Raw genomic sequence first — 27,428 nt, 5'->3', positions numbered from 1 at the left:
TGGAGGTACGAGGGTAACTGGGAATGTGCAGAATAGACAAGAGAGGCTTCCAGCTGGTGTGTTGAGCCGGGGATAGCAACCCGCCTTGAAATAATCTTTGTCTTACAGCGTGTTGCACAAGGCCTTGGATTAAAGTGGACCCATGGGGTTTATTTGTAAGAATGCAGCCTGTGTACTGCTGCTACCATCTGGTAGTGAGGGTCTGCATTAAATATGGGAGATGTGTTTCATGAGGATATAAATACGTTTATAAGCATTATTATACTGTGACATACGCTCAAAGCAAGAACTGTGGAGCCAGAGAAATGGCCATTGCTAGCAAACGGCTCTGAAATAACGGCCGCGAAACAGACAACGAAACGACGTCCGTTGCTAAGCGGCAGATTCTTAATAGGCAGTAACGGCTCTGCTAGGGAACGGCTCCGTAGACGCGTTGGATGGGCATGCAACAGAGGAACGGAGTTTCTACGTGGTCCGTGCCAGGATGTTATAAACAAAGGACAAAGTTAGTTAGTTATTGGAGAGGGTGGGTTTCCCCATGCACCGCGACCAATTTGATCTATTGTGCTTCCCTCTATGATATTCTACCAGTCTGTATACCCTACCGATACTGGTGCTTACCATCAGTCCCGACCAAGTCAGCGAGTTCGGCCTCTACTAGCTTGGCGGTATCTATAATGCTTCCCCCATCTATCAGAGGCGTTAGAGACTACTGTTGGACGGGAAATGTCCTTGAATTTGGCTCACTGATCTCCTTAGGAGATACGAGGTTCTTTTACGTGCCGTAAAGCTACGACATGGGACCCACGGCTTAAAGTCCCTCCCGGAGGACTTGTTCCCTGAATTTTTCCGCCCTTAAAAATTCCACGACCTCCGCCGGGTTTGAACCCGCGTACGACGAGTCATGAGGTGGGAACGTTACCTCTATACTACGGAGGCCGCTAAGGACAAGGTTAGAACGGGATCGGTTGGTAATCAGTTCTGTACAGGAGACTGTGTAGATAAGACACAGGTGGAAGGGACCCACCTTTCAGAGGGGAAGAGCGCGGAAGTGTAAGAATCTCCACTGTTAGAATCCGTTAATGGGAAACGGCTGGTGAAGACAGGTTGGAACAGGCATAGCGGGTGCTGTGGTCATTTGTGAATTGTGGAGATGAGCGAGGACGCTGTAATTGCTTGTAGTTATGAGTCGTGTTTATAAGTTGTCAATAAGTCGAATATCCGATCCAAAACCCCGTCGAGAGTAACACCCCTTCACGTGACAGTACCGTAATACGTAGTAACGTTGTAGCCTAAAGGTCGAAAGATGTTGAGGCTTCGGCGGGCTGGATTCATCTGGCTCAGGTAGGATCCAGTTGTTGTATACGCAATATTGAACCTTCAGAGTACACGAAATACGGAGAAGTTCGTCAGAAGTTGAGGACCTGTTAGCTTAATGTTGCATGTTCTCTTGAGTCTCTGCACCGTGTGGATGGGGGCAGTGTTGCCGACCTTTGTACAGGCTGTCTCGATCTTTAAGGGTCGAGGACACTCCAAAACTTGGCAGCACTGCCCCCATCCACATGGTGCAGAGAATTGTGTAGAAGAAACAGTGAACTACTGGGAAACCCCAAATAGTTTCTCAAGAAGTTTTCTCCATGGAGTTCGTTGTTGGGCCGTGGTAACTATTTCTCAAAAGCTACTCAAGAGTTAATCTTTCCACCCTTGTGAAGACTGGAGAGGATTTTTATGAAGAAGCGTATGCACCTCAACTGCCGTGTGCACAGGACTGCGCGTCATTGTCGGGTATTGATATAGACTGTTGTGTCATAAGAAGGAGCCGGGTTAGCGCAGTCGCTGTGGCCACTGTCTACGGGAGGCATCGGAGTTCAATCCCCGGTAGAGTAAAGAATTTTCTCTTCACGTCCAGAACGGCTCTGGGGCCCACCCAGCCTCATTCCACAGGGATAAAGCGGAAGGGGCGTGGAGCTTACCACTTATCTCCAGTTAGTGCCGAGGTCAAGAAAATGTGGATCTGTACATCGACTCCCTCATACGCCTTCTTGCAATAGTCCTTAATTTGTTAAGCACAGGGACAAATTTACCTTTTATGTCGTTAGAAAGTTATTGGAACCTATTTTCAGCGTACATCCGGTATTCATACTCGTACGCTGGTGGGAAATTCTGACAGGTGGGAATTTTATTACGTAAGGTTACCTACACAAGATATGACGTAGCTAGTTCCTAGAGTAGACTGACATGCTGCATGCTGTGCGGTATATTTTCTTAGCCGAGCCAGTAATTGGATGCATGTTTTGACATACAGAACGCACTGGATTTGGGCGGATGAGTTGCGACAAATAATTGAACGCACACGACGATATGTATCCCTCATCCCTTTCCCGTGTTAGCGTCTTACAAATACACAGCAATTTATTTTGTTTGCTTTGGCAGGAACGGAAGTACATCTTGTCAAATAAACACAGTACGAATTAATGGGTGGGTAGGTTATCTCCTAGTGTGGCCATGCCAACATCATAAATTCCTGCTGAGGAGGGCAATATCTCTGCGTTGCTTGTGATTCGCGCATGAATTCATTACTTCGATCGAACCGACAATTCGGGGGACGAAGGAGGGCTAGATTTTAGAGCGCAGGTCTCGCGTTCCCCCTAGAGCAGCGGTCGTTATTGTAAAGCGAAGAGCGAGGTGGGGTTCGACGCGTCTTGAAGTATTTGAGATGTTTTATGCTCTCCATCAAGTTTAAATGATCAAAACTTCGCTAGGTAATAGACATCACTCCTGTTTCATATTTGGTATGGCCAGGTTCGAATCTTGGCGCGGGGCGTAATCGTGCCTGGTTTCCTTCGGTCTCGCGACAAAAATGTCGGACCATTATCTTAAAACGGAGCCGGGATAGCGACTGGACGGACTACCAGGGTTTAGTATTTGTGGGTGGGGGGAAGGCAAGAGGTTTTTATGTACACAAGGTCCAGACCGGCTCTGGGGCCCACTCAGCTTCCTGTCCAGTGGGTGTCTGAGGCTGTTTCCCCGGGGTTGAAGCTGACTGCTCATCAACATTACTGAAAAGGTCAAGAATGTAAGATTTGAGGCTTTCACGGCGGTGACTATGAAGAAAGCAGTCTTCTGGGATTTGGCATCGTGTATATGTGGTGTTAACCGACGTTTCGGAGGAACGTATCGCCTCCATCTTCAGGGTAGAAGGAAAAATATAAGAAATCCGCAAGCGAAGGGACCGTGAGAACCGGTAAAAGCAGTTCTCACGGTCTCTTCGCTTGCGGATTTCTTATATTTTTCTTTCTACCCTGAAGACGGAGGCGATACGTTCCTCCGAAACGTCGGTTAACACCACATATAGACGGTCCCAAATCCCAGAAGACTGCTTTCTTCAAGGTCAAGAATGATGGAGCTATACCGCCACTCTCCCATACGCACAGGGACGTTACCTTTTACATTATCACAACCAGATGAGGTCAGTATTCCACATCCTTCCGAATTATACATAATTCCCATTTTTATAGTTAGTACAGCGTAGAAAGCGCCATTAAATAAATACTGACAACACTCGGAACACCTCAATCCAGTCATATCTGGTGAGTGAAGAGGGCCAGAGGGTAAAACTACTAAACTACAGAATTAGAGTCTAGGTTAAGAACGTCGGTACGTCCCATATGCTGAGCCACGGGGAGCTGGAGGTATTTGAGGAGGCCCGATGGCCCAGTTGTAAGGCCACTCGTAATGAAGCGTATATGTGCTGACTGCTGTGTGCTAATGAGGCGTCGGCCTGTGCTGAGCTGCAAGTGTTCCACAAATAACAGACAGGTAGACGACTGTCACAGTCACCATTCCTTCCTTCTTCATTCTTGGCGGTAAACAAATACCAACTTGAAACGGCGTGATGGCATTTTCGTCTTGTGATGTCCCCAGCCTGGCCTTAAATAACGCCAAAAATGTCAGTCTTGCTTCAGAAATAGTATCTGCGCCTCCTCGGAGGATTTGTGTTGCACTGTGTGATTAAATGGACGCATAATGAGTCTGTGTCCTTGTGTCCGAGGTGAATTTCAGTTGCATAATGTTCAGATCTAACTTTATAACGTATCTTTTTAAAATGGTGCGTGTCCCTGGCAAGTAACGTGCCGCTTATTTTAAACATTTTCGTCGTGGTCAGTAATTAAACGAAGGCGAAATTTGTTACGCTTCTAATCAGTCTGGAGCATCGTTGAAGATGCGTCATGAGCGCATGCGCATACAGGTGTAGATCGTTACGTCATCATTAGAAAGATTTCTGTTTTCATCATACGGCGGGAATGAAAATATTCACATTGAAGTTCTCGTTGAACGCGTGGGACTTCTCTTCCTTAAGGTGCCATATTCGAGGTATGGCCGCACTAGTGAAGCATGCGACACAAGAACTGCCACAGCTGCAGCAGAGCGGAACGGCGCCATTCTGATCATGATATAATGCTAAACATTGACGTGCCCAAGCCAAGCAGCAGTGGTCTCTCCAAAAGAACGGAAATTACCTGATGATGGCCCATGTTGCCGAAACATGTCGAAAACTAGAAGAAATATATGACTAAAGACATTATAGAAAAATTGGATAATCACTTTTAATGTATAGAAGGTGTTTTTAATGTCCTAGTGACGTGTAATGATTTTAACATAAAAAAACACAGAGATATTGGGTTTTCGGACTTTATCCATCGTCCTGGTTTTTAAGATAACTAAGAAAAACACGACGTTTCGGAAACTGGATCTGTTTCCGTCCTCAGGTGAAGGAAAGCACCTATTCTGTTGGGTCCCTTAGAAAGAGCTAGCCTCAATCACTGTAATCACTCAATCTGCAAAACAACATATTCCTTATTTTAAATTCTTGGATTCTTGACGGATACTTTGATAATAAGGATGATCCCTCAATGCAACGGGATGCTGAAATATGATGTGAGGGAGCCGGGATAGTCTCCACGTCTCCAGACCGGTTCTCGGGCCCACCCAGCATCCTGTCCGTTGGGTACGGGGGGCTGTTTCCCCGGGTGTAATGCGGTTGGAACTTGAAGCTGACTACTCACCTCCAACTACTACCGTGGTCAAGAAATGCGTGGATCTATGCAGCCACTTCCCCGCACACCTTCAGGGCATAGTGCTTAGTTAAGAACAGGCAAACCTTACGTTTTCGCTTTACTCAAGGTGTGACGTACTGTGTAGCCTGCAGTGTTAGTTAACTTGTTACCGACAAATTTGTCTGCAGTAGATGAGCACCGGCTATCACAGGCGCCGCGCAGTCTAAGGCATGAAGTATCTTCGCCCCATGAAACATTGGGGATCGTGGGTTCGAATCCCACTTGCATCGATGTCTTTTTTTCTTTTATTCTGTGTTTGAGTGCGTACCCTTCAGTTGGATTGAACTGAACTGAGTTGTGTTGAGGCTTCAGCCGTGGAGTGTTAACCAGCGGACAGCGGAAGCAGAAGAATCCATTGCTAAGATTCGTTACCAGGAAACGTCTACTGAAGACACTGCAGAGGAATAACAATTTGTGGAGAGTTGTTACCAAGCAAAGACCAGTGGAAATAGACTGAGAAGACTTAGTGTAGAGTCATTTGTAATTTAGGCCTGTGAGTGGTCAGTGTGTCTATTCACCAATCCAAACTCCGTCTGTAGTCTCACTAATACACGTGACATTTTGACGGCAATGAAAATTAAGATCTTGTTCCTGCCTCGTTATAACGCTATGTATTCTCGTGATCCGTTGTGTAAAAGTAAAAAAGTAAAGCTATCCCTGTACCAGGCCGTGAAGGCCCATAGGGCTGTGAGACGTTGAGGGCCCCACATTATCTACACAGTCGGCTCACAGATGGCGGTAAGGTTGTCAGCCTTACGCGCCAGCCGCGCTTTACTCCCCAGGAAAATGATTTAATTAATTCCTAGCACTCATTTCTGTTAGAGGCTGAGTCGAACCCAGGGCCATAGTGCGGCTGAAAGGATTAGGTTAGTTGAAAAATCCAGCGACATCGGCAGTCAAACCCGCGACTTTCCGACTTGTAGCATAGACCCTCAACCAAATGCGCTACCGCGTGCCCTGATCCGTTGTGTTCCGGGGTATAGTCATGTACTGCGCTTTGTGTCAGTCTCTTGCCCTCTCTCTCAAGCGGTACTGCTTTGGCGTCGCCATCTTCTAAATGTAAGCCATAAGAGTCTTGGTTGTTGGTGTAGGTTGTGGATTACATTTTCTTCCGGCCCCTGCATCTCTTAGCAACGCTTCCTCCAAATCATTCCTCGATTCCGAAGCTTCGGCGTCGTTGAAAGCGTCATTAGCCTCGTATCCTTGTAAGGATCCGGGTGCGTATTTCCCATATTCTGCGCGTTGTCGTATATCATTAAGCGTCAGGTATATTTTTTTTTATTATTATTTATTGGCTGCTACAAGATGTAAACAAAATGTTTAGTTCGCTTGAACTGACAATCTGTTTTAATTTGACCCTAAGTTACTAAGATTTTATGAAGTTAAGTTCGCCCATCGGATTCCTTAGCTGTCGGGCTGCTTGGCTAGTTCGTAAGGTTTGGTCCGTTTGAGTCGCCTGGTTAGGTTTCCCACGTTTAGGAGCCTGGACGTTTCTTCATTGACGTGTTGTCGAAGTCGTGGCGTATCTTGCAATAATGGATGCGACTGTTTCGCCACTGAGGTCTCGATGGAGGTCCCTGTTGCGTACATACCAGGGCGCATCTGCTATGCGTCTTAGTACTTTGTTCTGGTATCGTTAGATTACTTCGATGTTGCATTGTTTTGCACATCCCCATAGTTGGACGCCAGACTGGTCGCAGCATTTGTTTATACAGGAGCAGCTTGTACATTGACAGTTCTGATCGACGTCCGATCAGCCAGTTCATTTTTCGAAATTTAATTTGCAGTTCCTTTTGCTTCTTCTTAATATGCTCCTTCCATCGGAGTTTGGCGTCTAGTGTCATTCCGAGGTACTTTGCTGTGTTGGCAGGTGGTATTCTTACTCCATTTAGTGAGATTGATCGCTGATGAAGCTTTTGGTTGGTGAAGTTCATGTACGTAGATTTGGTTTCATTGAGCTTTATACGTCATTTACGAGGTATATTTTGCGTTAATGTATTTGCTATTAGGTAAGACGTCGGTGTGTTTAGGTTGGGTATATACATATAAGTTGGGTTAGGATAGGTTATGTCGGTCTCTTGCCATGCTTTTTTGTTTCCTTTTTCTAGATCGTAAGTCATGCGCGTCTGCCAGTTTCTCGGCGTCGCTGCCCTTGCAACATAAGCCATGTTCTGCAACTGCGCCGTGTAGGCACAGGGGTTAACAGTATGAAATATGTGAGGCCATTTGGAGCTAACAAATGCCGGAAAAAAAATATTGATAATTTGGAATATAATTCAGAGTTGGTAACCTGCCATTTGCAATTTTGGGCGGTCTTATTTATATTTTTTTAAAAAATGAATTTGGCGCATTCGACCTAAAAATGTAAGTAAATGTAAAAAAAGTTGTTCCTGTGCTCAACGGATTAAACGCTGCAATACTAAACAACTACAACAACTGCAAGAACACCGACATTTACTAAACCTGCTGCAACTTATGTTATGAAACCACATCAGGGACAAACATCCTAGTCCCGAAGAGGATTTGAACCCACGGTCCCATCGAATTCTTTCTTGGTGACGGACGTATCCCATCGCCAGGATTGTACATGGAAACATGCATCACAAATAACTTCTGACGTTTCCTGCCTTGCAGATGAATTAGACTGTGACTGTCCAGTTCTGGCCTTGGGCATATTTATATCTGGGGAAATTCGTTGGTGTTTATTGCTAGTGGGGTGGGACTAAGTCCCTTGTACTGTGGCCTATTGTACCAGCCTCAGATGATAGGTGAGGGTGATTGTGGAGCAGTTTGTGGAATGAAGATGGCCAGGGGAAACCGAAGTACTCGGAGAAAACCTGCCCCACCTCCACATTGTCCACCACAAATCCCACTTGACCAGGCCTGGGATCGAACCCGGGCCGCCGCGATGGGAAACCAGCTACTAACCGCTTGAGCTATGGCGCGTACTTTAATTTTCAAGTAACATAACTTACTTATACGAACTAGTTAAACACTCGTTGGGAATTCAACAGGAAGTGTCATCATTTGTTACATAAATTTTCCTACTATTAACTTCCTCTGCTTTCTCCCTGCTCCGTTCCAGTCCTGCATGTGGTGGAATAATGCGCCGAGGACGGCATGTGATTAACTCATTCAAATAAGACACAGAGCACCTCGTAAACTGTCACCATTATGTAGTATAGTGCACTTCACATATCCACATAGAGAATCAGCACTCAACACAGCCTGTGTATGATATACTGGAAAGAAAGACTGTTTGCTCGGTCGTGAACTGCTACATAACTTACGTTCATCCACCATGTTAACACTTGACAGTTCGTCGCTATGGTAACCCGTCGTATTTCGTGTTCTCTGTTTTTCTCTCCTGTTGCTGCCACTTTGGAGCATAGGGATGATTTCTCAGTTTCGTGATAATTTTGTGGACTGTAGGACTCCTTGGATCAGCTCGTCGCAAGGCGTGGTCTGTGTGGTCTGTCGTAATTGTTTCAGAGTGGTTCTTTAGTTAATGAAGGATTCAGAACAAATTGTTGTCTAATGACTTTTGTGGCGTCTGTCGTATTATAAAACAGAAAATGTGAGATGTAGGAATGTTTTTTCGGTCGAGACAATTCCTTGTCCCAGTGCTGCTGGCTGCTCGCCTTCCCAATTTGTCAAGTTACTGCGTGTGTCTCTCTCTCACCTCACTCACTCACTCTCACTGTAGAAAGTGAGTCATTTCGGGCCACTCTCCAACTGCGTGGGTAACAACAAACTCGTCGTGACTGTGATGAAGGGTAGACTTTGCAGAAGCTGGTTAAAACATGCTGAAGTCATAACAATTCGTTTTCTGTATTGTAATTAACCCTTAAAGACTGAATTTCTTCTAAATAATATATAAGAATTCAATTCGCACCTCACAGGAAACACATTACGTCTGCGCTACAGAGCCCAACTGGTTAATGCTGTTTAGGGAAACAGTCGCTGTTTATTGTGAGAACCATACGGAACACACAGATACACTCTGTGGGCAGAATGTAGAGATAAATTTTCTCTAGACTATCGGCCCCAGTACGGCTGGAAGGATTAGGTAAATCGAAAGAAAAATCAAATTACCCCTGTGGGAAACGAACCCGCGACCTTCCGCATTCTAACATAGTGCCCTAACCAACTACCCTACCACGTGCCCCCAGCTCAATGTCGTATATTGTATTGTCTTAGTGGGTTATGCAAACTGTTTTTGCACTGGGGACGAGTATGGAACCAAGCGGGCGGTGGCTTCATAAAGTTTGGAGCCATTGGTATTTAGTCTTTATAGTGAAAGCGTTAGTGAATAATTCAGGAAAGGGAGTGGTCATTGAATGACGTTTTCATAGTACCTCTGTTTTTTTTTTCGCTGTTATTCCAAACATTATCCTTCGAACTCCAGCTCTTCGTCATTGTAAACTGGCTTCGGGGTGAAAATGCCTGCAAACTGTATCGGATACCTCGACTCGATTGCGAGACTCATACCTCTTATCTAAAGGCGAAAGAGGAATCGGCCAGTTTCCAAGCTCAGTCACAGTTCCATCTCTCAAGCGGTGGAGTAGCCCGACTGTGAATGTAGGGTTCACATTTCTTCAGATATAGCCTCCTTTGAAGGTTTCAGAGGCATGTGGCATTTATGTTTGACAAGTGCAAATAAATAAAGCTTTCGGAAGCAGTAGAACTGATCTAATTTTAAGAACGTGAAATGGGACTGCCAACGTGAAACCTTTATTCACTTTTCATCTTTGGTCCTTACGGCATATTCTTGTCGGTAATACGTGCATATCGCATTACGAGATCATCTGTCTGTTTCAAGTTTTCTGTCTTGTTTTCCGTATTCGAAACTTACGTGCCTCGCCCATCTCATTGTGGTCTTCATTATCATGGGTAATCAATAGTAGAGATACGCTGTGCGTGGAGTCATGAATTAATCAGCACAGCAGTATGTCTGTTTTAGTCAGAACTCTTGCCTGGTTACACAGACGCGTCCATTTTGATGCCGGGGAGAAATGCGCTTGATATGGCTAATGCAAGAGGTGTTACGAACTCTTCCTTTTTTATCATGGTTACGCGGTATCGTAGTTGGTTGAGGCACTGTGATACAAGCCTGAAGGTCGCGGGTTAGAATCCCGATGAGGTCATTCGATTCTGTTCAATTGTCCTAATCCTTCCAGTCGCGCTGTGTTTCTGAAGTGACTCAGCCTCTAACAGAAATGAGTACCAGGAATCTTCCTGGGAGTAAAGGGCGGCCGGCGCGTAGGGCTGACAACCTTACCGCCATCCGTGAGCTGATTGTCTAAAAAATGTGGGAGCCTCGACGTCTCACAGCCCTATGCGCCTTCACGGCCCACTATAGGGTTAGCTTTACCTTCTCCTTACTCTTATGCCTATATTTTCTGTTTTCTGTACATGTGGTTTGAACATCAGGTAAGGGAAGACTTGACAGTGACCCATAACCAACGGACTCCGTGGAGCTGAGCTCTTCTTGAGAAGCCTCCATTCGCTCAGCTACTCAGTTATTCATTACCATGTTCACAAGAGCCTTCCACTTGTCCCTATCCTGAGCCAGATCAATCCAGTCCATACCACCCTATCTTATCTAAGGTCCTTTTAAATGATTTGCCCCCATATACTTCTGGGTCTTGTTTGCCGTGTCTTGCCTTCTGACTTGGCCACCGAAATCCAATATTCATTCATCTTCTACCCCTATGCGTGCTACATTCCCTGCCGTCCTCTTCGTCCTTGACTGACGGTGACGAATGCGGAACAACATTAAATTCAGCCCACAACCGACAGTGATGTTGTACCGCCCTCTAGTCTGTCGCAGTCCAAGTGTTTCGGACGTACTCCCCATTACGCGTTCCCCGTATGCAAAGAAACATTCATTGAAATATTCGACACGCAATGACCCCAGGGATACCGTCGCTAGTGTCCATCCCTTTTCTTCTCACCTCTTTGTAATACCTGAAGGAAATCCCTTGTGCCCTGTAAGTCACTCTTTCACCGAGGTGTTGCCGTTCCCGGGGCCGTGGAATGCCAGCAACCGAAATAGGGACTGGTAGTTCATTAGTAACGTTACATTTTCACGGCTCGGCTCCCGACGTTAACACTTGCACATAATGAAGCTGACATCTCATGTTTATGTGGTTCTGCCCTAATGACAAGTGCAAATCAGATTCCATTGTTTCTGCAACACCATCTTGCACATATGACAGTCACATTCCAGCATTCAGTAGAGCAGTATCATCAGATTTCCTACTTAGGAGAGCCATATATCGCGTGTCTATGTTGAGGTGAGATCTCACTCTATGGTCCGGCTCGAGTTTGTTTTGTAATGGGCTCAGTCGGTGTAATGACGGTCTCCGGGGTTCGATTCCAGGCGGGGACAAGGTTTTCCTCTTCATAGTGGCCAGACTGGCTGTGGGCCCCACCCAGTTCCCTATACAGTGGGTACCAGGGGGTGAATCAGCAAGGGCGTAAAGCTGACCACTCACCTCCACTCCCACATATACCATAATGGCGTTATGGTTAAGTACAAGGACAACTTTACGTTTTACTGTACCCGAAGTTAAAGTTAATTACCCTCCGTTGTTATTTGTATGTTTGACCCGATAGCCTGAAATGTGCAGTGACGCCAACGCATTGTGTTACTGTGGCTTATTTAGATGCTTCTTGCGACCCGTGGTACGGAAAATTCTCCGATCGCACTCCGGTTCGGTTTAATCCACGTAAACGGCTTCAGAGTTGGTGTTTCTCAGCTCATAGAGGCTGCTCCTGGAGGCTTAGACCATGGCTAATGGTAACGAGTGCTACAGACGGAGAGTTGTTGTCTGAAGACAGAGACAGGCTCAGCCTCCGGAACGCGGTACGAGTATAACCAGACTTGGACAACGTCCAAAATGTACAGTCATTACAACCCGAAAAAAGAAATTCCCACCGTCATGCACCTTTTGCACGGATGAAGGAATTACAAAACTTTCTTGCCTCTTGCAATGGTAATAAAATAATCTGTGGGCGCTACAGACCATGATGAACCTTGGCTTCTCTTTTACAGTCTCTGTGTCATGTAGACAATCGGTAGGACTCTTGGGCGGGGGATCAGCACGCCTTAAAGCCGCTACTTATACGCGGCAACACAGACATACAATAAACGCAAATATCCCTGTCTCCAGGAGGGATTCGAACCCGAAACACCAGTGTTTGAGCGGGCTGAAAAACAGTTCCTGCCTTAAACCGCACGACCACTGTGATCGGCTGCTTCCTACATTAGACAGACAATACTCCACGCCCCCAGATGCGTCGGTCTGACATTTTGTACATCTGCAGATTCAGCATTGCTGTCAATATTTTGGTTCTGAAGATAGAAACAAATGTCACCATTGCTCATGGTGATGTTTAAATATACTGTATACTCTTCAGGGTAGGTAGGAGATAAAGTTATGTAACCAGTTTCATGGAGAAACTGATAGTGGCTAATATGATCACGAAATTTCTAGCCTTTGATGGAATCCAGGTGTTCGCATCCGCAGGAGCTGGCTGTTGGATCAGTCCAGGCCAGGGTTGCTTCATTTCAGTTTGTCGAGCTGAATTCTGTATGCAGTTTGAATATCTCCCATGCTTGCCCATCTCCTGGCTCATCCTTGATTCGATCGCCCTAATAAAGTTTGTAGAAGAGGAATAGTTTATGAAGTGTCTTATTGTGTGGGCTCTAATGAATGGTCATTTTATCGAAATTTCTTGTCCACATTCAAATAAGTACCAACCAAATCAGACTTCGCCTAAGATGAAGGCAACTCAAATAACACAGTCGTACTGCAGGTTTTCTGACAGCGCAGGACACGGTGTTTTGAACGGACTTTCTGATGGGCGATGGAAAATGAACGCCTGTGGGTGTTTTGAACGGACTTTCTGATGTGCGATGGAAAATGAACGTCTGTGGGTGTTTTGAACGGACTTTCTGATGGGCGATGGAAATGAACGCCTGTGTTGGTGATATTTCCCCTTGTCATGCAGCTGAATTTGAGAGCGAGGTTTTGGGGTCCAATTCTTCTGTGTAAAGGTACTAAGTGGTCTCTAGGAAAGAGTTAATATATGTCAGTAACGTTCTGAAATATAGTTTAATGTTTTAGTTGTACCCGTTTCGTAGTGTCTTGCAAGTCGGTCTGACAGTGAGTAAGGACGAGAGAGAGCGAGAGAAGCAGTAACGGGGAACGGAGAATACATTTTATGACGGCGTGAAACCAAGAAGAATGAGACGGTCATGGCATGTAACACGAATTAGGCTGCAGGGAATATATAGAATATTTTGAAAAGGAAAACCTAAGCGTATATTGGCTAATAATATTAGTAAGAGCCCTAGAATGATTGAGATCCGGGATAACTCAATCGGCATAGCTACGGGCTTGACCGGGGTTCGGTTCCCGGCGGGGACAAAATTTTTCTCCATAGCGTACAGGCCGGCTCAGGGGCCCATTCACCCTCCTATGCAGTGGGGGTGAAGCTGACCGCACGTCTTCATCTAGTGCCGAGGCCAAATATGTTGGGAGCTATAGCTCCACCCGTATGTCTTCCTACGAAATGTCAGTGAACTGTGAGATTACACGGCGGCACATCCCAGTCCTGGCCGTGAGAATCCTAAATCCAACAAAATAGAAATTATTTGTGAAACAAGCAGAAAAATATCCTCTCCTCTACTGAGTTTGCGAATCACAGGGAACTACAGATCTGAAAGTCTGCTGCTGGTTTATTGTTGGTTTCTTTCCTTCGGGCAGTGTTCATTGCCTGGATAAAAGCTAAATGCGTTTCACGGGCAGTCGCTGTGTCCGACTGCGGTGCTTAGTGGCAAGCTGCACTAAACGGGCATCACAGAGTAACCCTCATTTAAGCGGCAGGCAGAGACAGATCGACACCATCAGAACTTCTGGATTCGTAATTTTTGCTGTAGACAGTGGCCAGTGTTTACGCTAAGGAAATGCCATCATGAAACTGTATTGTTGGGTAGTGCCACTTGAACCTTGAGGTCTTGTGATGTGCTTGAGAACTGCGATTTAGATCTTCGTAATCCACATGACTTTGCCCCGCCCTAAGTGACTGCAGCCCTCGTTGCTGTAATGGCGTTACGAGGATGAGGTTTTCACTTCGTCCGGCATCAGTTCAACATTTCGTGAGGACTGCCAGTGTCTCATATTCGGGGACGGCGCTTCTAATGCGTTTTTCGTTTAACTGTTTCATATTCGTAGTATATATGAGAAAGTAATTATGAAAAAAAAAATATTTCTAAATTTTGAAGGATTTACCCGTTTTCATTCCCCCCTGAATACGGAAAATACTTGCTGTCTGTGTCACGCGTATGAGTGACTATAGACGGGGTTTGGATTGTTGGTCTGATTTATTTCACCCTTATACAACTTAGTACACTTCACAAATCACACACAGACTAGTGTTCTTGGTCGGTTACAGTCTCCAGTAGCCGTTGCTTGGTAGCGGCTTCCAACGGCGGACACGTTTCCCTTCCTCTGTGTTCCAGAACTGTCCCCGGGCTCAGCTACCAGATTCTGACAGCAACAGCTCACAACAGCTGAACCCCAACTGTACTCTAACTTGTCCTGCTTAACATATCGGCACGGACCGCACAGAAAATAGCGCTCTGTTACTATGCAGTTGTTGCGTTCGTGTGTGTTGGGGTACCCACGCGATCATTACTCAGCCATTGCCTAGCAGCGGCTGTTTGCAGAGCCATTACTTAGCAGCTGCTGTTGTAAGGTAAAGCTATCCCTATAACAGTCCGTGAAGACCCGTAGGGTTGTGAGACGTCGAAGCTCCCACATCTTATATACAGGTAGATAACAGATGGCGGTAAGGCCAGCCTTACGCTCCGGCCACCCTTTACCCCCAGGAAGATTCGTGGTACTCATTCTGTTAGAGGCTGAGTCGAGCCCAGGGCCATAGTGCGGCTGGAAGGATTACGTATATTGAAAACATTCAGTGACCTCATCGGGAATCGACCTCCAACTAGTGTCGACGTGAAGAAAATGTGGATCTATACATCCACTCCCCCATACGTCTTCATGACAACTTTACTGTTACCTTTACATACACTTTCAGGGTGGCGGGAGCTTATGGTATTTTCACTAAGTTTCATGTTGTGAGTTTGCAGGAATCTGTTGAAACGTTCCAGTTCGTACGATACTCCGCGTGTCTCAAGCGTAACGCCGCGGTCGGCTTGGTAGTCTCCTGTTTTGTATTATTAAAATCCTGTGTTTAGATCTCAGACATGTCTTTCCTGGTTTTCGTTAAGTCCCTCCAAGGAAATTCCGAGATATGCCACATACTTAGGCAGGACCACCGCATCCCACACTTCACTAATCCTATCAATCGACCTGCGTAGTTTGAGCTGCTGGCAGCGGTTTTGAGTAGGACAGAGATAAATATCCGATTTCGAGCGTATCCTGTGAGTGTAGGGCTGAAGCGAGTGCAACGTGAATCTTACCAAGGACATTGTGTCTTTATTGAAGACGCGGGAGTCCACCCAGGCCCCTCTGCATTCCTGGCGCGCTTCTGACATATAAGCGTATGAACACACTTTAGTCATGCTTCATAGCAGGTAAATGGGATTTTGGGTTTGTAGAAAAATGTGTGGAGAAGAGGAATGCGTATAGGATTTTGGTGGGAAAGCAAGAAGGAAGGAGACATCTAGGAAGACCTAGACGTAGGTGGGAGGGTAATGTTAAGATGGACAGATATAATGGGGCTTTATTGAGTCGTTTACATTCCCTACAGAACGGACAGTACTTTGTGAGATGAGGCACTGACTAAATTATCATTAATATTACTACATCTACATCACCAGCCTCCAAAACAATTTATTATATATATACAAAATATATAATACTCCAATTTGTCCTTGGGAACACAACAAACTCACAAAAACTAACGACTGACTCGATGATGTAAAACATCACTCGAAGAATTTTATTCTTGTTTTATATTATAACATTTGTTTTATATAATCTAATTTATTGTATTTTTACGCCAAGTATTTTAATATAATTAATATTATTTTATCCAATTTTACTAGTACTGCAGTTCAGTGGTGTATATATGTATTTGCCTGATGATGGCTATTAATAGCCGAAACATGTAGCAGTGCCAAACTAGGCACTGTCCTTAATATTGTTGTGTTGTGACGGTTTTAATAAAGAAACTGTATATTATGATGTGGATTGGTCTGGTTAAGGATAGGGACCAGTGTTGCACTTGTGAACACGGTATTGAAACGTCGGGCTCCATAAAAGTTGAGAAATTCTTGTATAAATGAGCGACTTGGCGATTTCTGAAGGGCTCAGTTCCATGTATTTAGTTAGTGGGTGTGTGTATGTGTATGTATGTGTATTCAGCCTTCGCGACTGTGCCGCATCGAATGTTGAAATTTGTACAACTTTTTGGCAAACCTTTCATTTACCATTCTCAGGATTAGGTTGGCCGCTCATATATTCTCTAGCATTAGGAATTATGTCAGAGGTGATGGCTAATGCGTGTTACATGAGCCACCAATCCAGTCATAAACACATTAATTCTGAAGAAGGCAACTGAAAGGTTTTGCTGAATTGTCGGAAAACCCCTCAAGATTCGACTTGCCCTGGTCCCGAAATCGGAACCCACACATTTATGCTCCAGCTACGGTTGGCTAAGAAATTTAAATATATATAAACATGCGGCATTGACCTTTTCTCCCGAGCTTCACACTAGCATCTTACTGTCTCGCTTCTGTCTCCATTGGGCATGCGCCGGGATTAGGCGCCACGTTTCTGGTTGTTGTACGACGCCATTAAGAATTATAACCCTACGGAACTTGAGAGGAAACTGTTATAAAAGTAAATTAAGGACATTGTAGAACTCGTGCGTAACTTCCACGTCGCCAGCAGAACACCCCCTTCTCGTCTCAAATACACTTCCAACAGCTCACAGTTGATTAACTTCGCGAAATTCTTAAAATCGCCTGTTATAGGTGAAACGGAGTCAGGATTTTCGCAGTCTGATAGTTCCATCTGAGCTCAGGAGCCTTGCCACGAAAATGATAGCCCCCCCCCCCCGCCTTCGTGTTCCCTACAACACAACTAAGTTTTCCCTCTTCCAAACAAGGGAAACAAATTGTTGGGTTCTAGAGAAATTAAGTTTCAGAAGTCCGGGCGTGCTCGGTCTGTGCTGCTTGAAAGGCAGCGGCATTTCCTTCACAATCGGAGTTTTCTAAGATCGGCTTAATTGTATTATCGAGACGAGCAATAGCTGCTGTTTGCACAAACCAGTTAGCCCTCAGTACTGTGGTACACCTTTCGACCTCTGTTTCTGTTAATTTTACATCGGTCTACAGATTCACACATGTTTTAATTAAGCCCATATAGTTTGTTGAGTCCGAAGTGTTAGCATGTGGAGTTCTCACAGCGTTGCTTATGAACAGGTCCATCTTGTGAGATATAACGCCGTGTACTTTCACTGGACAAAGCTCCGTAATATCCCATAGATAGATATCTGATGTGGGTAAAATTTACACCAAAGAAATAAAATGGAGCGTTATCTAACAAGAGGCACTGTCTTCGCTTGGGATCGCGGGTTCGAATCCCACTCAGGGCATGGATGTTTATGTGCGTTTTTCTGTGTTTGTCTACAGGTAGAGGCCTTGCGACGAGCTGATCACCCGCCCAAGGAGTCCTACCGAATGTGTAAGATCTAGAAAAACCGAAGTGAACGGAGTTCATGGAGGTAGGCCTAGGCCCACTGGGGCTGTAGTGCCAAGGAAAAAAAAATACCCTGACTTGTACTCCGGAGGAGCTCAGTTCGAACCTCAAACGGGACACCGATTATCATGACTGAAGGTTTTCATGGCTTTCTCATTCCTTGCAGGTAAATTCAAGGATGCGGTTCTAAATTAGGACATGATAAGTTCCTTCCATATCCCATCCAATTCATTATTCAGTGCCTTCCACCCGTTCAACTAGAGCCCGGATGGCGCAGTCGGTATTGCCACTGGCTACGAGCTGGGCTACCGGTAGGGTAGGTAATTTTCTGCACATCGTCCAGGTCCCCGGGGGTAAAGCGGCTGGGGCGTGAAGCCGGCCACGTATCTCAAACGAGTGCCGAGATTAAGAATACGTGGATCTATACATCCACTCGGCTTCATGGCGTAGTGCATAATTAGTCAAGCAAAGGGAAGACTTTTCCTTTTTTTTTTTGCCCACTCATTCAACCCCGTGTTGAATCGTTAAACGAGCTGCAAGTAAATAAGGCGTTGGATGAATTGGGATGTTACTATCTGAACTCCATTGAACTGGGTTACGTAGGATGGGAGCAGGAATTTCGTAAACACGCGTCGGATCCCCCACAACACCAGGGAATGTCTTGTTCGACTAAATATAAATTGCCGAAGGAATTCTGTATTGTGTGCCTAGTGTTTGCAGTTTAAGTTTACGATCCCAGTTAACAAGACGCTTTACGTATACAGATAATTGTTTCCACGGTCGATATCGGCACTTCGCAGCCTCCATAGAGGCGCCGCGACGTGGCGTCCGTCATGAGAAAACCTTCGCGTAAAGCCCTGTATACCAAGAAATATCCGCTGTTCATGACGATGCAGCCCTATTCGGATCAGAAATTTTCGTGTTCCTCCCCCCTTCTCTTATTGCAGAGTCTGTTACAGGTTAATCAGTCGAGGACCTTTTGTCTTCTCGTTTGCTGACTAACAAAACTATAATTATGCCTTTGGTTCTATATGGGTGTGAAACTTGGTCTCTGACATTAAGGGAGTGACTCTGTGTCGCGTATAATTAGAATGATTAAGCCGAGGTGTGTGAAATGGGCAGGGCATGTAGCACAAATGCCGGCGAAGAGGAACGCATATAGGATATTGGTTGCTCATGGAGCAGACGGCCTCCAGATATAGGGAGACGCTCGAATTTATTGAATAAGCAGTCGCGGACATCCTACAAGGGCTGGTCCTTCAGATGGGGGTTGGGAATGGGGCTAACAACTCACCGTAGAAAATAATTGTGTTAGGAACTGTAACAAAGGGTCTCGGATTAGGATCTTGTGGATGGCTGTTGTGAACACGATAATTAATCTTCGGGTTCCATGTTGGGAAATTATTGAGTGGCTGAGCGACTGGCAGCTTGTCAGGAAGGCCTCATCTGCATACGTTATCAGTAGGACGACAGCACACTCAGTGATAACAAGCGACTTATAGTAATGTCTTGAATCTGTTTCGTCACAACTTGCATAGTGCCTTGTTATCTTTTTGATAGGACATTGTTTTCTTTTTTCTGTTGCAGCCCACCAAGCTGAACGTGTACAGGAATGACTTGGAGAGTTGGGACTACACAACCCCCAACGTCGGTGAGTGGACAGACCCAAATCTTGTCTCCAGTAAAACGTTATTCCTGAAACTAATGTTACTGAGCTGCTTTCTGAGGTCGTGCCTGAAAGTGGGATTATTATCATTTTGAATTTTGTTGTGCTGCTGCTATTCAGTTAGTTAAAACGCCCTGTGACACCAGGTACAACAAGATACGATTCTATGAATTGTTTTCACAGCATCTGCCAAGTGGTTTTATCTTGAGAATTTTGAAACAGTACAGGTCATCGGGCAGCCTGCATAGCTCATTGATGCGACTGATTACTGGCTTGTACCGGGATCGATTCCCGGCATGTTCACTGTTATTTTTGTGTTCGTCGTCACGTCCAGAGTTTCTATAAGTACAAGGGCTGCTCTTTTAGGAACGGAGCCTTTTACTGACCGCGCACCTCCACCCTTTCCGAATCCTTGTTCTGACCGCTACCTCCGTACCTTTCCGGATCCTTGTTCTGACCGCGCACCTCCGTACCTTTCCGGATCCTTGTTCTGACCGCGCACCTCCGATCCTTTCCGGATCCTTGTACTGACCACGCACCTCCGTCCCGTTCCGGAGCCTTGTTCTGACCGCGCACCTCCGTCCCGTTCCGGAGCCTTGTTCTGACCACGCACCTCCGTCCCGTTCCGGAGCCTTGTTCTGACCGCGCAACTCCGTCCCGTTCCGGAGTCTTGTTCTGACCGCGCACCTGCACCCTTTCCGGATCCTTGTACTGACCACGCACCTCCGTCCCGTTCCGGAGCCTTGTTCTGACCGCGCAACTCCGTCCCGTTCCGGAGCCTTGTTCTGACCACGCACCTCCGTCCCGTTCCGGAGCCTTGTTCTGACCGCGCACCTCCGTCCCGTTCCGGAGCCTTGTTCTGACCGCGCACCTCCGTCCCGTTCCGGAGCCTTGTTCTGACCGCGCAACTCCGTCCCGTTCCGGAGCCTTGTTCTGACCGCGCAACTCCGTCCCGTTCCGGAGCCTTGTACTGACCACGCACCTCCGTCCCGTTCCGGAGCCTTGTTCTGACCGCGCAGCTCCGTACCTTTCCGGGTCCTTGTTCTGACCGCGCAACTCCGTCCCATTCTGGAGCCTTGTACTGACCGCGCACCTCCGTACCTTTCCGGATCCTTGTTCTGACCGCGCAACTCCGTCCCATTCCGGAGCCTTGTTCTGACCGCGCACCTCCACCCTTTCCGGATCCTTGTACTGACCACGCACCTGCGTCCCGTTCCGGAGCCTTGTTCTGACCACGCACCTCCGTCCCGTTCCGGAGCCTTGTACTGACCGCGCAACTCCGTCCCGTTCCGGAGCCTTGTACTGACCGCGCAACTCCGTCCCGTTCCGGAGCCATGTACTGACCGCGCACTTACATATGCGTCACCAATATGCTCTCAAGGCGTTCTGCATACGGTGGATGGTAGTCACTCCCTATTTGAGCTACAGTAATTGACAGGTGTGTGGAGGAAACATGTGGGAAGTCTCTCTTCATGTGTGGTCTTCGCTATTTTGCATATTTGTTGGCCATAATCTCCTTGTATCTGCCGATTACTGTGTTAATCACACGCAGAGGGTTGAAGCTGCACCTCTGCTCCCCCTTACGTCTGACGAGGTGATGCTTAATTAATTAATTAAGAGAAGGAACAACTTCACCTCACAGTGAGATTTATTTCTGTGTATTTTGCGAAATGTACAGTTTGTCGAGACATGTTGAAAGGAAACGTTTCGTGCTGTAAGGGCCAACAGACATGAGGGTTAAGTCAAAATGTGATCAGTGGATCGTGAAATCCACCTTGTTAAAAGGATCCAGTGGAGCTGAGTGCGCCACTGAAGCGCAACGGCGTTACCCACGCCACTTCATGGTTCTGCTCCTGAAGGCGGTGTTCAGCGACTTAACTCCACAGAATTGCAAATCTCGTTGAGCCATGGGTGCCTTTAGGGTGCAGTAAATATACTTGAAGTTAGGTTTAAGCCTTTAACATTGTTTTTAAACGTTGCTCTAAAATATTCAGAATATAATGATACTTCTAAAAATTCTTTTATTTTTCAGGATTAATATTTGGTATACGTATTTTCTCGTTTTGTGTGTGTGTGTGTGTGTGTGATCCGGTGGGGGAAGATTTCAGGCTTGCCCCACCCCACTGGCGTCCGTATATTTTGATCTGTGTTTTACCTAACGTGACGACTCACAAATATGCGTGTGTATCTGTTTTCACGCTGGTTTCTCTCTTGACTTCTTTCTTCCACCCTGGAGATCGAGGCGACGTGTACCTCCGAAACGTCGATTGACTTTCAGTGGAGTACACGGCGTTATATCCCAGACGATAGAACCCTTAAGAAAAGGGGTCATCTATTGGGCTGGAACGAATCAACCCTAAACTTTAAGTTTCTAAGATGCCTCTCAATGGTTTTGCTAAGCCGGATATAATTTTGCTTCACGCCGAAATATATAAATTATAAAGAAAAGCAGTCACATGACCCTGGGTTACGTCCTCAATTATGAATATTCAGAACATAATAAGAAAAGTTAATTTTAAGATATGTAGATGGGAGGATAATATTAGAATTGAAATAGGATGGGGGGGCACGCGGTACCGTAGTTGGTTGAGAGGCTATGCTACAAGCCGGAAGGTCGCGGGTTCAAGTCCCGCTGAGGTCATTGGATTTTTTTTTCCAATTGACCTAATCCTTCCAGCCGCACTCTGGCCCTGGGGTTTACTGAGCCTCTAACAGAAATGAGTACCAGGAATTAATTAAATAATTTTCCTGGGGAGTAAAGCGCGGCCGGGCCGGTCACGGTAGCCGAGCGGTCTAAGGCATATACTATCTTCACTCGCTTGGAAACCGGTATCGTGGGTTCGAATCCCACTCAGGGCATGGATGTTTTAGTTTGTGTGTGCGTTTTTCTGTGTTTGTGTGTAGGTAGAGGCCTTGCGACGAGCTGATCACCCGCCCAAGGAGTCCTACCGAATGTGTAAGATCTAGAAAAACCGAAGTGAACGGAGAAATTCATGGAGGTAGGCCTAGGCCCACTGGGGCTGTAGTGCCAAGGGAAAACTAAAGCGCGGCCGACGCGTAAGGCTGACAACCTTACCGCCATCTTTGAGCCGATTGTCTAGAATCTAGACTCTAGATAATGTGGGACCCTCAACGTCTCACAACCGTATAGGCCTTCACGGCCTGTTAACAAGGATAGTTTTACTTTTTTACTTTTATAGGATGGGGTGGTATGTACCGTATTGATCTGGCTTAGGATAGGGACGAATGGAAGGCTTTTCTGAACACGATAATGAACCTTCCGGTTCCATAAAATGTTAGAAAAGTCCTGGGTAATTGAGCAACTGGTGGCTTCTCAAGGAGGACTTAGCTATATGAAGTCAGTTCTCAATTTGCTCTTAAATTTCCCAATCATATATCATGGACTTTGTTTCCATACTTTCGGTTTAGCATAGTGTAAATGTGCTGTAGTTAATGCTTGTGTTGTGATGTACGTAGCATGTGATATTGCTACATATTTTACTGTTGTTCTACGTTTTCAACAGTCCAAGTAGTGTTTAAGTATTCACGTGTCAATATAAACGTTTAGAATAAAAGATGTAAAGCTTGTTGGTCGAAATTTACGAAGCAAACCCACGTCCTCTTGTGTAAACTTTTATATATCTTGCTTTTTCACATGCTTTAGCAATTTATAGTTTTGCTTCATTTCGTAACCACCCGTGCGTCTGTCCGTAGTTTATTGCTGTCGGCGAGTTTCTGGAAATTAAACTGTGCCCTTTGGCATAAGAACTATTGGCCATTGTTCCCGTAGGCTTTCACGTTACGCCACGACATGCAACATTCATTCATGTGAACTGATGGCAGGCAGCGACGTCAAAGATAGGAACGTGTTTGTAGAGGCCTTGGTGTATGAACTCCTTGGAACTGAGTCCTTACTTTTCATGGAGCCCGATCAGTCCAGTCCATACCACGCAATCCTGTCTGAGATTCATTTTAATATTATCCTCCNTGTGTGTGCGTTTTTCTGTGTTTGTGTACAGGTAGAGGCCTTGCGACGAGCTGATCACCCGCCCAAGGAGTCCTACCGAATGTGTAAGATCTAGAAAAACCGAAGTGAACGGAGAAATTCATGGAGGTAGGCCTAGGCCCACTGGGGCTGTAGTGCCAAGGGAAAACTAAAGCGCGGCCGACGCGTAAGGCTGACAACCTTACCGCCATCTTTGAGCCGATTGTCTAGAATCTAGACTCTAGATAATGTGGGACCCTCAACGTCTCACAACCGTATAGGCCTTCACGGCCTGTTAACAAGGATAGTTTTACTTTTTTACTTTTATAGGATGGGGTGGTATGTACCGTATTGATCTGGCTTAGGATAGGGACGAATGGAAGGCTTTTCTGAACACGATAATGAACCTTCCGGTTCCATAAAATGTTAGAAAAGTCCTGGGTAATTGAGCAACTGGTGGCTTCTCAAGGAGGACTTAGCTATATGAAGTCAGTTCTCAATTTGCTCTTAAATTTCCCAATCATATATCATGGACTTTGTTTCCATACTTTCGGTTTAGCATAGTGTAAATGTGCTGTAGTTAATGCTTGTGTTGTGATGTACGTAGCATGTGATATTGCTACATATTTTACTGTTGTTCTACGTTTTCAACAGTCCAAGTAGTGTTTAAGTATTCACGTGTCAATATAAACGTTTAGAATAAAAGATGTAAAGCTTGTTGGTCGAAATTTACGAAGCAAACCCACGTCCTCTTGTGTAAACTTTTATATATCTTGCTTTTTCACATGCTTTAGCAATTTATAGTTTTGCTTCATTTCGTAACCACCCGTGCGTCTGTCCGTAGTTTATTGCTGTCGGCGAGTTTCTGGAAATTAAACTGTGCCCTTTGGCATAAGAACTATTGGCCATTGTTCCCGTAGGCTTTCACGTTACGCCACGACATGCAACATTCATTCATGTGAACTGATGGCAGGCAGCGACGTCAAAGATAGGAACGTGTTTGTAGAGGCCTTGGTGTATGAACTCCTTGGAACTGAGTCCTTACTTTTCATGGAGCCCGATCAGTCCAGTCCATACCACGCAATCCTGTCTGAGATTCATTTTAATATTATCCTCCCACCTTCATCTAGGCCTTCCTAGTGATCTCTTTCCTTCTGGCTTCCCCACCAAAATCCTATATGCATTCTTCTCTCTCGTGCGTGCAACATGCTCTGCCTATCTCATTCTCCTTGGCTTTATTATTCTGATTATAGTTGACGAAGGGTACAGGTTTTGAAGATCCTCATTGTGCATTTCTATCCCGTGGCCTGTAGTCCGCAAGCGAACTATACCAACCGAGCGAACTTAGTGGATAGAGGGTGTTACGTGGTCAGCGCAACGGATCCCCACGGCCGTTAATCTCGGTTTTCTAGACCGGAGCCGCTATTTCCTTGAAATAGCTCCTCAGTTATCCTCACGAGGCTGAGGTGCAGTCTTCTCAGACCTGTTGTTTCATCCCACTGAGGGTGTTACGTGGTCAGTGCAACGGATCCCCACGGCCGTTAATCTCGGTTTTCTAGACCGGAGCCGCTATTTCCTTGAAATAGCTCCTCAGTTATCCTCACGAGGCTGAGGTGCAGTTTTCTCAGACCTGTTGTTTCATCCCACTGAAATTATATATAATTTGTTTTCAGGCTCGAATGATATTCCGAGCCTGTTTCAAGTAAATGACATTTCGCCGTGTTTCGAACCATACCGTTCCGTGTCCAGTCGTGACTTCACCGTCATCACTTCTGCCAGTCCGTGTTAACACTATTGACGTGTCTTCGAGTTTGAATAATCTTATTTATTGACAGCTGTTAATGACAGTTGCCGTTATTGGCGGCGCCAGGATTTTTTCCGAGAGTTGAGGTTAGCCAGAAAATGTTCCCTAGCCGCTGAAGACTATTTTTACTGGGCACCCTACTAAAATGTTCACGATGGAAGAATATTCTTAATAAAATGCCTGCAATTTTTGTTAATGATATTTGATATAATTTCATATTTTCTATGCTTTTGATTTTAAACCTGTGGGTGCATATACGCTGGTCTTGAAAACTGAGATCAGCGGCTGTGGGGATCCATTGTGCTGACCACGCGACACTCTGTATCCGCTAAAGTAGACACTGACTTTGCCGACAAGCAGCGGTCGCTCGGTCGGTATAGTTCGCATGCGGACAACAGGCCACGGAGTTACGGTTTATGGTTATGGGTGCATATACGCGCCTCGCAGGCGTCCGTGATTGTAGTAGTGGCCTGCTTGAAATCCACCAGCCCGTCTTTCGGAATGAGTTTCGTTCATTTTCTTGCGTTTTAGGCTAGAAGGGAGTGGCTGTGACATGGCTCCCCATCCCAGCGGGATCCATTGACGCACAACTCACCTCGCTTTGTGAAAAGACTTCTGTGAAAAGGTGACGTCTATCCAAAACAGGCGCGTTTCTTGTTCGTATATTCGTGAAATAAAAACCGGAATAGCTCATCGGTATACCTACGAGCTTGACAGCTGTGGGTCGGTTCCCGGCAGGGGCAAGATATTAATAATATTTCTCCACAGCGTCCAGTCCACCCAGTCTCCTATCCAGAGGGTACCGGGGGCTCTTTCCCCGGAGGTGAAGATACTGGGGACGTGCATCTGTTCGCTCACCTCCATCTACCGCCGAGGTCAGATAGGGTGGAGTTGTGTCTCCACTTTCCCATATGTCTTGATGGCGTGGTGCTTAATTAAGTATAGGGACAACTCTATCTGTTATATTCGTGAAATATATGCAGACGTTCCTCGGCCATCGACTTCACGACTTAACGAATTTCAAACTTCGGACTTGGTCCGAGAGTATGAATGAGATCGTTTAGGGAGTAATTTCTGTAGTGGTTCAAACCGTTAACTGTTTGTGGTAAAACATTGATAGCTACTTCTACTGTTTTGATAATTTAGTGCAGTGTCATTGGATCCCCCCCCCCATACAACAAATTTTGAAGAACGGATCTGAGCCGTGAGTAACGGGATCCTGTACGCACCATATTTTAATGAAGCCGACTTACGATCTGGTTTCAGGAACGCATTAAGTCATGAGTTCGAGGTGCGGCCGCTCGCCATGTTTGGCTTCTAATTGAAACGATTTTCATGTGTTTCTGTTTCTTTACTACTTCTGTCTTCTCGGCATATGAAAGTAGTGTACTTAAGTTCGCTGTGTTATTAATGAATCGAGCAGGTTAGCACAGAAATAGGATGACTGGTTTGCGTTGAGGAAGCCTCTGATGGGAGCAGCCCCAGAATAATCTCGTACCCTGTTACGTATGAGACGTCATGAGACTGTAGCAGTTGTCACATGTCCCAAGAATTAGTCTCGTGCACGTTTATTGGATGGTATATAATTTTTCTTTTCTCTTTTTTTCCGTATGTGAGTGCTAGTTTGATATGTCCCAATTAGTGTCAGTTGCATCATAATTGTCAGCGTCAAAGTTTAGGCCTGCAGTTTCTTCCCGTCCTCCGGCTGAACATCGCTGAGCCCTCCAGAGTAGGTTTGGACGTGCAATTAATTATCCGTTCTTCCTACATGGTTTGTTATTTCTAATGTAATTCTTTTCAGTGCTGAAGTTTTCAGCTCTTTGTTTCTATTGTATGTCATATATTCAATTTACCTGATATTGCAGGCGATAAGTTAATATTGTTACATGTATGCGTTCCTGTGGACCGGTTTTAAATTGATTATCTCATATTGGATTCTTTGTTAAGCGCGTGGCTACACATTACAGTTCATTGTTACACACACACGCGCGCACGCACTTGTGCCCACAGTCACGCATTCACTAGCCGTTGCTTGGTGGCGGCTTCCAACGGAGGATGTTTCCCATCCTCGGGGTTCGCGAACTGTCTCCGGGCTCACTTATCAGCTTCTCACAGC

The 27,428-nt window shown here is 45.7% G+C and overlaps 1 protein-coding gene across 2 annotated transcripts in view; it reads left to right on the top strand.

The window, feature by feature from the left end:
- LOC111862592 (heterogeneous nuclear ribonucleoprotein L) overlaps positions 1-27,428 on the top strand; it is a 147,483-nt gene that overhangs the window by 79,668 nt on the left and 40,387 nt on the right. For both annotated transcript variants that reach the window (XM_023848097.2, XM_023848096.2), the window contains exon 6: positions 19,445-19,508. In XM_023848097.2, the coding sequence (XP_023703865.1) occupies positions 19,445-19,508 (64 nt within the window). The remainder of the gene's footprint in view (positions 1-19,444; positions 19,509-27,428) is intronic.

This window comes from Cryptotermes secundus, unplaced genomic scaffold (genome assembly GCF_002891405.2).
Source record: "Cryptotermes secundus unplaced genomic scaffold, Csec_1.0 scaffold1813, whole genome shotgun sequence".
Lineage (NCBI taxonomy): Eukaryota > Metazoa > Arthropoda > Insecta > Blattodea > Kalotermitidae > Cryptotermes > Cryptotermes secundus.
This window is presented reverse-complemented; position numbering and strand designations above follow the sequence as displayed.